General features: G+C 40.5%; 1 protein-coding gene across 1 annotated transcript; it reads left to right on the plus strand.

Annotated features, from left to right (window-relative positions):
* Window positions 1-485: 485 nt before the first annotated feature.
* Window positions 486-9,036, plus strand: LOC112566992 (cytochrome P450 2D3-like). The gene is made up of 11 exons (XM_025243424.1): window positions 486-897; window positions 1,686-2,005; window positions 2,207-2,290; window positions 2,841-2,939; window positions 3,273-3,366; window positions 3,671-3,787; window positions 4,452-4,660; window positions 5,149-5,274; window positions 5,455-5,559; window positions 5,963-6,094; window positions 6,545-9,036. The coding sequence occupies exons 2-11, from the start codon at window positions 1,798-1,800 to the stop codon at window positions 6,892-6,894; spliced, it is 1,524 nt and encodes a 507-aa protein (XP_025099209.1). The 5' UTR covers window positions 486-897; window positions 1,686-1,797; the 3' UTR covers window positions 6,895-9,036.
* The last annotated feature ends 2,082 nt before the right edge of the window (window positions 9,037-11,118 follow it).

Consider the following 11,118-nt stretch of genomic DNA (forward strand, 5'->3'; position numbering starts at 1 on the left):
ATCTCGTATCGGGCACGATGCTGTTTCTTTGGATCTGTTTACAGGACTGGCTGCACCAAAACAATCACATGCACCTGCGGTCACCTGATTGTAGAGGAGAGACATCCCTGTTATTTTGCAAATTAGTTGTAAGAGTATGTTTGTTCTGGCTTATGCATACCGGAAGAAAACGAAGAAAAGATTAAAGAAAAGAAAAATAAAAATATTACGGGCTATAATGAAATTACATGTTTACAGAGTCATGAAAGACAACCTACACAGGATGTTTTCCAAACTGGAGAGGGGGGAAGACCGAGCAGCAGACGATGTCGTTTGTTCAGCAGCAAGTAGGTCCCACTACCCCTCCCATATTCAAAGCCTGGGTCATCCTATCAACCCTTCCTAAGTTGCGACTTTTAAAAGCTTTTTTGCACTCCAAAATACCAACAACAACAACAACAACAACAACAACAACAACAACAAAAAACCAGAGCAAAAATTCTATTTTAAAAAAACAATAAAAAGATCCTGCAAAAAATACTAGCTTTACGCGCTATGCTATACCAGCTTCAATAAATCCGGCCATGTTAAACTATATGGAAAGGTCGAAGTTTACCGATGTCGGTTTAATCTACAAATCGCTCTCGCTTACCCGAGTGATTGCGATGAGCATACTGTGCAAGAGATGTGTAATTATGCTAGCCTTCAAACTGTTGCATAGAGATGGTGAGAGCGAACTACTTGTGCAAATCTCGTAGGACGAATGTACACACGTTGTGCATGTGGGTACCTCATGATCGCTCGACGGGTACATTCATAACGGGACGTTGTCAGCGTGCACCGTCATTATTTCTACTGCAGCTCTTGCACGTCTACTTGAACTTAACATCGTAGACTGGCTTACGCTTGTCACCTGAGGTAAGCACACCATAGCTACATTCCAAGAATGAATCGCAGAGACTTTTTCTTTGAATGATTTTCTTTCGCATCTCGTATTTTGCTTTTCTTTTTGTGTGTTATATGTATTATTTTCTTGTTTAACAATTCCTCCCTTTCTGATGAAAAAGCATGTTGTTTGCTGACACTATCACCTTGGCTAATAATGCATTGATATTTTCATAAATCTTCTATATGTATATCTTGACTTCCTCAGATTAACTCCATTTCTTAAAACGTTTGTTTTTGTGACACTGCACGGCTACTTTGAGTCTTCTCGAGTCTTGACCTTTGTGGCTTTTTTTTACACGTGTATACACTAAGCATGGTTTCTGAAGTTCCTCGATCAAGTGTGTCCAGAGCCTTCATCTTGGCTTTCCCAGCTGCTGAATGGGTATTCGACACTCATAAGCTGGGGTGCGTGAGGGAGAGGACACGGGGAAACAGTTCGCCGAGAGATAAATGATGCATTAACCCACCCAGCATCTTACCCTAGTGACCGAAAGGTTGCTGAACTACCTTTACCTTCTTTTCTTCACATTTATTCAAGGTTTATTTAAATTAAATATTAACAAGGAGATAGTTTTCCATCACTGTCGTTTGTTTCCCCAAAAAATAAATTTTATGTTAGCGGATGCAACGTTTGTCATGAAACGCGTAATGAAGTGCATCGTAAATTATTGACTGCGTTTTCAGTCACTGTGGCCGCACCTTTGTACTACGGCTTGTCTCTCCAGCAAATATTCAAGTTCTGTGCTGTATCTCAACAGGTGTCAGTAAAACTGTAACGCTGAGGCTCAACATCCACTCCCACCCCCAGAGACCCCCCGTAGAGTTCAGCCCTGTTCTGCAAAACAGATTGAGTCACGAGCTGGGCTCACCATGTCAGAGGTGTCGCTGACTGTAAAGGAGGCAACTGCCAAATTGCTGCATGTCGTCAGAGAAGGGTCAAAGCACCTCCCAGGCTCCCCGACGACCCAGGCTTTGACGGTGGGAGCGGTGGTGGGAGCTCTGACCTACTTGCTGCTGAAGAAACGGTATCGTCTGCCGCCCGGTCCTTTCCCCCTCCCCATTTTGGGAAATGTCCTGGGTAGGTTGTCTCCTTTGACTTATTGAGCGATCGGTAGTTTATCAGATGCATACAGATGCACATGCACGTATACGAATAGCCGGAAACACCAACAAACTGTAGACTGCACATCTAATCTGCACAGAAATTAAAGCAGTGAGTTCAACCCAAACTTTATCGACTGTTCGAGGTGGTATTAAATCCTTTTTTATTTTGTTCCAGTGTTTTGGGAGAAAGATCCATTCTATATGACACTTTTGAAATGGTCTAGAGAAAAGTATGGCCCTATTATCACCGTTTACTTCGGTAAGTATTTTACGATTTTTATATCTCTACGACGTGTAGATTTGAACTGTACAAGATGAACATCTTGGTCTATAAAGACTTCATTCAGCTGCAGCTGAGCAGCGACGGAGTCTTCCGTTAACTACAATGAAAGAGCCGCAAAATTTTTCATCTTTTTTATTTTTGTGTTTGCTAAGCGCGGTGAGGCCAGGCTGTAGCCAGGGAGCCACACTATACAAGCTCACTGATGATGATTTATTATTATTATTAAGTCATAAGGAAATAAGGAAAACGTGTGTTTTTTAAATAAATTCATGAAAAAAGTTATTTAAAAAAAAAAGGCCAAACCGAGAGGCGCACACGCCAACAGACAACAGGCTTGTTTACACTTAACTATCAGTGAATCATTATGTCAAAGTGAGATAAGAAGTCTAATACTAGTTATATCTACTTTTATTAGTCATGTTTATATATAAGTTGTGTGGTAGTGGCCTGCTATGGCGATGAATTCAGCTATGGCAGCTGAGCAAAAGTTCTTATGACTAAATCACGTGTCTTCCGACCTTCGCAGGACCCAGACGCTGTGTGACGCTGAACAGCATTGATGTGGTTCAAGAGGCGTTGGTCAAAAGAGGAGCCGACTTTGCTGGACGCCCTTGTTCCTTTTCAAGTGCTCATTTGGGCTTTTTTAAAATCTCTTTTCTCGCAACCTTGCAGTAAATTCTTTCAATTCCCTATATCGAACAGTTTGTTGTATCAGTAATAAATACTGCTCCTTCTAATGTTAGAACTATGTTAACTTCCACGTTAAAGGGAAGCACTTCAGGATTCATTTTTGGATTTCAACATTAAAAGCCATAGTGCTTTAAAAAGGTATATGTTAAAATGTGCTAGTACAACTTTGTGAAGTTCTTTCCACTTGTAATGATACTGTATAAGAGGATATAGATTTGAGATACCTTTGTCCTTTTAGGCAGAATATAACTCAGTCACAATGTTTCAGTGGATGTCTTCAGCGGAAACGGGGAAGATATTGCAGGTGCCACTTATTCACCACAATGGAAGATGGTACGAAAAGTCGGAAGCCAAGCCATCAGGTGTGTTACAAGCGTAACCCGGTTTTAATGGGCTTTTCCCATCCCCTTTACTTGCTGGCTAAAGATGAAACAACTTCTTCATTGCATGCAGAATTCTATTTTTCATTTAACATCAGACGACGGGATTTTTAATATTGGTTTTGTTGTCCTTTTGTATTTTTTGGTGAGCCATGTAGCAAGATATTTTTACGGTGAAAAACACTTTTTGTCTTTTGGGAGTGAAATAAGGAGGAAGAAAATCTCCATCATCGTTGTCATGAAACAGCAATCGTGACCTATATGAACATTTGCTCTTTGCTTTCAGATCTTTTATGACAGGCTCTCGGCTGGAGGTCGCTGTCCAGGATATGGTGTCATTAGCGATCGACAAAATGGCTGCTGAGAATGGCCTTTTGACCCTCATATCGTCTTGTCATCTCTGATGTTCACCATCCTCTACACGATGTGCTTTGGGGAGAGGTGCGTAGCCATAGGAGAACTGTAGGTAAGGACCACCTCGGCAAACAAGCGGAGATACACCAACAGCCACAAACATAAGGCAGAAGAACTTGAACACGTAGCATGCCAGAGCAACTCAGTAGTAAAAATAGGACTGGCAGATACTGCGAGCAGAAGAGATGGAAAGGAAGTTAAGGAGGAAAATACGGAGCTGTCATAGTGAACCCGAACTCAAGATTCAAGCGGTGACAGAAACCTGACATCGCTGCCAATTCCGGCTCTCCACGAATTGCGTGGTAATTGAATCAACAGATAGGAGTAAAAAAGCTATGAAACATTTACAGAAAAGAAATTGGAGAGTTCAGTGTATTATGGGACAGATCCATTCAGCGGCAAGACGGCAGAAGTGGCCGATTAGAGACTGCTTGTCAACGAACTGGTCCATTTAAAAAAAAAAAATATTCAGCAGATAGCAAGCGAGGTAACAGAATCACTTACCAACAGTAGACACAAATACTGACGAAGATCTGCGGGCAAAAATACAAAAAGAGATGTTGAATAATCACCTTCTAGAAAGTAATGAAGAATGTGTGCGCTCACCAGCCATTCCCTATAACCCCCCAAGATATTTTTTTCTGCTTTACCAGGCGAGAATTCGATGACCCAGAGCTCCTTCAAACGATGCAGATCTTCGACACCAGCAACGAGCTCGTTGGTAACGGTCTCTTGGAGGATACCGTCGCTTTTCTACCTGTGGCTGTGACGAGCAGAGCTCGCCAGTTGAAGACAGAGTTCGGCAAATTCATGGACTTCATAAATTACAATGTCGACGATCACAGGAAAACATTATCAAATGGTGAGGATATATCTTGTTTCTATACTTTCAGCGTTGATCCAGATTTTAAAAAATATCAGGTCTGCGACAAGCCTGAAAACTTAACTTCTTTAACAACAAAAAACTTTCATGAATAGTTTGACCTCTTCCCAAAATCAGTCTTACAGATGCATTCCTTCGTACTCTCAGTGTTGTGAGTTTTTGTGTGTTTGCGTTCGTGTGTGTGTGGAAGTGAATCCAACAGAATAAGTACTTATTTCGTTATGTCTATCCCTTTAGTGCTAATTTTTACCCCTATGTCACATGCAACATACGTCAAGCATACCGCCATGTGGAGAAATGTGTTGCATAAATTATTAGTTTGTTACTTTTGTCAGAATGCGTTGTATTTTTATTTATGTACTTTATTGGTAAAGCTTAATATGATGTGTGGTAGAAGTTTTCGAATCATGTTTATTGCGAAAGGGAATTAAACTACATTTGCTGTAGGTGCTGAACCTTCGTTTCAGACAAAGTTCGGGACATGACAGACGCTGTCCTCCTTGCTCAGAAAAGTGTGGAGGAAAAAGATCCAGAAAAGATGGCCATGTTTACAGATGCCAATGCCAAACTAATTGTTACTGATCTTTTTGGGGGTAAAATAAGACTTTATTACTTTCTGTGTGTAGTGCTTTGCAGAAGATGTTTGTGTGTGCACACGCGCGAGAGAAAGCAGTAAATTGTCAAACAGAACAAATTTGGCCTCCCGAAAATTGCTGACGTGCCTGCGTATGTGTATGTATCTGTGTTCCATGTGTGTGTGTGTGTTTTGACAGCTGGCGTTGACACAACGCGGATGACCCTGGAATGGGGCCTATACTTGATGGCTAGTTTCCCAGAAGTCCAGAGAAAAGCTCAGGAGGAGATTGATGATGTCACAGGCACGAGATATTTGTTATCGCTATTGTTCTTGCTCACACCCTCTGAATGTAAAAGTGCTTGCAACATCTAGGATGCACTGACTTCTGAATGTAGTGACTCTTTTTCGTGCTACACAATTATAAAATTATACTGTTATACCATTATAAATTATACAATTTTGCCAGTTTGTTAGTACAGTAGTACTGATTTTACGAGATAGCGGCGCTGATTCGTAGTTGTAGCTGGAAGCACCTCCATCTCCCAGCCACCTACCATACTGAATACCAAATGAGCTAGAAAAAAAAAATTAGAGAAAGGAAGACGATTAGTGTCCGCATGCTGATTTCTAGATGCGATGTACACCTTACAATTCACTACCCGTGCGGTTATTTATGCCTTTCTGTGTGTGATGTTACAATACAGGAGACCGGATGCCACAGCTTGCGGACTACGGCAAACTTCCCTACACGGAAGCTGTGATGTACGAGATCATGCGCGTGGGCACAGTCATTCCTTTCGGCTTGCCTCACGAGACCATATGTGACACGACAGTGGGTGAGTAGTGATCACAACCGTTCGAGCAAATGAAATATAGCAAAAAGATTGTATGAGTACCCTCTGCTGTTTAGCATTTAAACAAATTTACTAACGGTTCAATTTCGTTTTTAAAAGTAATTCTAAGAAAATCTGCTCTAAATTTTTTTCTTCCATTTTAGTTCCTAGAAGTACAGATGCCTTACGAGACTGCGCACTAGTCTTTAATATTCTTTTATATTTTTTTCTAATCTTCTTTGATGTCTTTGTGACATTACCCACTTTGACTAATTCCTGAGCCTTTTTCCCTCAGTTTCCCAAGTTCGAAAATTTGTCAGTATTGTGAGCGGTCGAATACTATACTGTACCTATATGCCATCAGTCCTGAAGCCTTCTGTATTTAGAACATCGCATTTGAATATTTAGAAACTAGAGATTTCACATCTAGAAGCACCAAGACTTCTCTTCCAGGTGGCTTCGATGTCCCCAAAGGAACGATGATCTTCATCAACCACTGGGCGCTACACAATGATCCTGATCACTGGGACAAGCCAGAAGAGTTTCGTCCAGAACGTTTCCTAGACGACCAAGGCAAGATGGCGCCTAAGCCTGACAGTTGGCTCCCTTTCTCGACAGGGCGTCGGGTGTGTCTGGGAGAAGCCATCGCCAAGCCAGAGATCCTGCTCGTGCTGGCCTGCATCTTGAAACGACTGAATATCTCGCTACCGGCCGGCGACAAGTTTGATCCTCGACCGGCGTACAACAGTACTATCGTCTGTACCCCTAAACCTTACAGAATCATCGTAACCAAACGCGCTTAAACCTTAAATCTGATCATGGTATTTCCTCCCACTTAAACTGTTCAAAACGTTTTTTTAAAAATGTATATTCAGCTATCCTTGTAAAGTCAATTGCATCAGCAAGACGTTTCTCTATTTTAATCGGTGGATATAAAACCATATTTACTGCTTTATAAACTGTAGGGATATTATTTTCAGGGCGCACATTTCGAGCTATGTATTGTATGATATATGGATGCCGTTTTTGATACCACATATATTTTTTACTTTTTTATTTGTTTCAAAAACATTATATCTTGCGTCTTAAGTTTTTAATATTTTTTCTTCCAATCCTCTCTCGTGGGCCTTAAAGACTATCGGGAGTAACTATACAAGTCTGCAAAAAGTATTAAATGTAAATAGAGCAGTAATCACACTAATCTGCTCGATCCGCTGCCTCCAAAGACACTGAATGGATCTCGGGCACTTATGATCTGGTCGAGCTCGTACAAGAAATGGTGCGAAAACGCTGGCAACACTCGATGGTAGTCTCAAAAGAATTCCACCAAGAAGGCAACAAAGCAATCGGAAATTATGGGATTCTCATCACTATAGAGATGGTTTACATTTCTTGTACCAGATGATAGACACGGAATGCGTTTCCTAAACTACGCAGAAGAGGATTATTCGCCTGGGGCAAAAACTTTGATGACAATGACCCCAATGCGTCACTCGGCGTGCATAGGAAGATTTGTGGCTTTATCTCGAGAGCTTTCGTCTTATTGTCATCGCTTTTGTTATAATTTTGTCACACGTTGTAATGCGTGTTTGTTTGTGTCACAATACTTCACTATATAACCAGGATCGGCTGTCAGTGACAAATTTAAACGTAAGACAGAGATGTCTTCGTGCTTTTCGTGAGTACTTTGTCGGTCCCTGCTTTGTACTAAATGGACATGCTTGACAGATAACAACTTTAATGCTATAGAGATAAGATGTATCGGTATAAATAAATACATCTGTTGCAGAGGTTGAACTGATAATCGCCCTCTCCCTACTTCCCCTGTAATTTAGTGCACTTGTGTAATCGACTACCCTTAATTGAGATTCGCACTCTCCGCCCACACACCCGAACAAAACATGAAATCAAATATTAATAAATGCAAAGTTTGTAAAGCGCATACCCACTCTCCTAAGGTAGATGCTCTTAGCGCTTAAGAACAAGAACGAAACATGGGCAGCATACGAGGAACAAGAACACAAACAAATAACATATTAACTATAAAAGAATTTTTAAAAATCCGTACTAAAAGAAGAATAAAATTAAATAGAGAAAGCACGAAGAGGTACCAAATAGCAAGAACAAGAACTGGCAAACTGTGTCAAGTTAAAGTTAAGGCAATATACATGGAGGAACATTTGACACGGAATCCGCGGTTCGACCAAGTTTGGCAAAGCTGTTACAGGGCGGTTATATTTTTTTTAAATGCTAACTTGCTAAAACGTTCGACCACATTTGTCCTCCTAGGACATAGGTAGAATCGGCTGTAAAAAGTTTATGTGATTAAAAAAAAAAAAAAAAAAAAAAAAAACTAAAGTGGCGTGTATTCAATTAGCGAATCTTTCGCGAAAAAGAAGTCTCGACCTTTTTCCAAAATCCAGCAAAGCTTAACTGCTCTGTTCAAATCGTTTTGTCTCGTAAATAAAACAGGCGTTGTCTCTCAGATCTTGGAAACTAGAATCTTTCAAGAACTTACCCAACTCATTTGAGAGAAAGTTTACAGTCGGGTAATATTTATAACAAATATTGACCTTAGTGCTTCCCTTCTACACACACCCAGTTGGGCGCGTTTTATCTTTTGTAATTTACAGAAATGCTCTTTGTATGAAGGCTCCAAACTTCAGTCCTTGTGTGCTTAATCTCTTTTCTTTCTCAAAAAAAGAACTCACGAGCAGAGCTGGTATTGTAATCTTATCAGTCTTAGCGGTATGGTTTAAGAACATATAATTTTGATAAAACGAATTCTGCATACGACACATAATATTAACTTCTTTGAAAGTTTAAAACCCCACACACAATGAGGTGTTCATTATTACTCACGAGTATAATGTACAGACTTGACCTGTTCCTGTTTGCAAATAAACTTAAGAGAACCTAAAGTCAATAGAAACTTTGGGGAAGAAGTTGGCTTATGTGTCTGCTTGAATGAATGGCAAAAATGAGAAAAGGTATTTTGGAGTTCTAACTTCTGCCGTAATGGATATGAAAGGACAAATCATTAAAGTATAAATGACTGACATAATAAAGAAAATAGAAAGCACTTCATTCTGACTTTATGAACTTTTTTCTCTGGTCCTCATATTCAGATTGGAATCCTCACCAGCTGAAGTTACAGCCGATCTAAATAACTGGCTGCAGCACGTCTGCGATACAATGGAAGATACAGACTCTTGTATTATAAAATCTCGCGTGGGAGACACGAGACTTAGGTACTTCGAGCTCAGCATTCTTCTGTCATTGTGATTTTTCTCTGCACACGTAAGCATAAGCCTGTTGCCAAATATTTCTTTTCAATAACGTTTATCCATGTTAACCGACTTAATTGTGCTTTATTGCGCAGGCAAAAATGTCAAAGTAATGTTTAATTTTGTTCACGCATTTTACCTTTTTTTTTTTAATATTTAAAGCAAATTTGTGTCTCAGGACTGTTGAAGTCATGAAATCAGCCCTCGGTTATCTCCTCTTACTGGGACTTGCTGCATGCGTCAATGGGGAACTACTGCAGACACTGCGTTTGCTTCAGTCCTCTGATATTTTCAAGTATCTGACAGCAGAAGAACAGGTAGTTACATCTTGTAGCCTTGACGTAAATAGTATAAGTGGGTGGGGATATGGGGAAAAGAATGGGTGATGAGGGAGAAGCAAAGAAAGAGGATAAATCGAGTGAGAGACAGACAAACACAAAGACAGACATCATTAACAACGAAGAAAGAAAAATAATGACTGAATATGCCAGCCAACCAGAAAGAAATGTTCTGCGCCAGTATTCAAACACTACAGTGACGTGCAGGTCCTCCTGACGGAAGTTGTGGCCACTGCAGAGGCGTGCAAGCTGACGGCGTTCGCAGCGCAGGTGGGCAAGGATGCCATCATCAGACTGATTGTCCGTAAGTGTATACCCACAGGCCACCCTGCAAGGTCCATTGTACTTCGTTTGTTACTCTACATCTGAACAGCTCACACTGTCCACGTCATCCTACGTCTTAACAGACCAGTATCCACCCCGTTCTACATCTTGACAAAACTCTGTTCTGGTATCGTCTTGTTACAAAGCTACAGCGAGTAAAAACAAACACCCATCCCCCCTATAAAAAAAACAAAAACAAACAAATGAAAAACGTGGGACAAACATAGTGAAAGTAATGATTGATAACAGGTGCTTATTTATCACAGACATGCATCAAATCCCCTTACGTGTTTAGTAGCTTAAATTTAATTGTCTGCAACTCAAGGACAGAAAGAATGTCTTGGAAAAGGGTCTTTCAGCTTTTGTTGTATTTTTGTCAATATTTTACACAAGTGTTTTATATAACTGAAGGGTGACCTGCTGTTGTCAACTGCCACTCCTAAATTTTATCAGCTTTGATACACATTTGAAGTGCATTGCCATGTCTTGGTACTTTAATGGTGCGGATGTGTGTTGACCTAAATACTGCGAGAAAGATAAACTGACTGGAAGTTTTGTTTTTCTTTTCAGACCTGCCTGCGCACGAAGAGGCTTTAGCGCAGACATATGTAACAAATGTAAGTGATGACGTCCCTACCCACAACCAATGACACACACACACCAAACATTCAAACCCTATTAAAAAATTACAGCATTAACTCTCTATGTGCGCGCGCGTGTGTGTGTGTGTGTGCGTGAACGTATGTGTGTTTAGCATTTGAATGCTGAAACAGCAGGCAGGTGCATTGTGGAAACTTCTGCTATTCCTCCGACCCGAAGTTAAAACCACGGACTGCCCTCATCACCCTCCTTCGTCAATCGCCGATGACAACGTGATGTTCTTTCCTCAAGGAAGACTATCTGTACTCACTTGATGATAAGCATGGTGACAAGCGATTTTAAGCACATTACCTACAGCTTTACTTTGCATGTATTACGAAACTGGCATCAAGATTTTGCTTTTCAAATAAAAATGTAAAACTAAACATTTACTGTAAACAAAGTTCAGTAAGTTCTTTTTGTATCCCTACTCAGACAA

Source organism: Pomacea canaliculata, linkage group LG6 (assembly GCF_003073045.1).
Source record: "Pomacea canaliculata isolate SZHN2017 linkage group LG6, ASM307304v1, whole genome shotgun sequence".
NCBI lineage: Eukaryota > Metazoa > Mollusca > Gastropoda > Architaenioglossa > Ampullariidae > Pomacea > Pomacea canaliculata.

Excerpts from the sequence above, each read along its gene's own strand:
- LOC112566992 (XM_025243424.1), top strand. The coding sequence starts at position 1,798 with ATGTCAGAGGTGTCGCTGACTGTAAAGGAGGCAACTGCCAAATTGCTG. Across the intron at positions 2,006-2,206 it reads CATTTTGGGAAATGTCCTGG|TGTTTTGGGAGAAAGATCCA; the intron begins GTAGGTTGTCTC and ends ATTTTGTTCCAG. Across the intron at positions 6,095-6,544 it reads CATATGTGACACGACAGTGG|GTGGCTTCGATGTCCCCAAA; the intron begins GTGAGTAGTGAT and ends CTTCTCTTCCAG.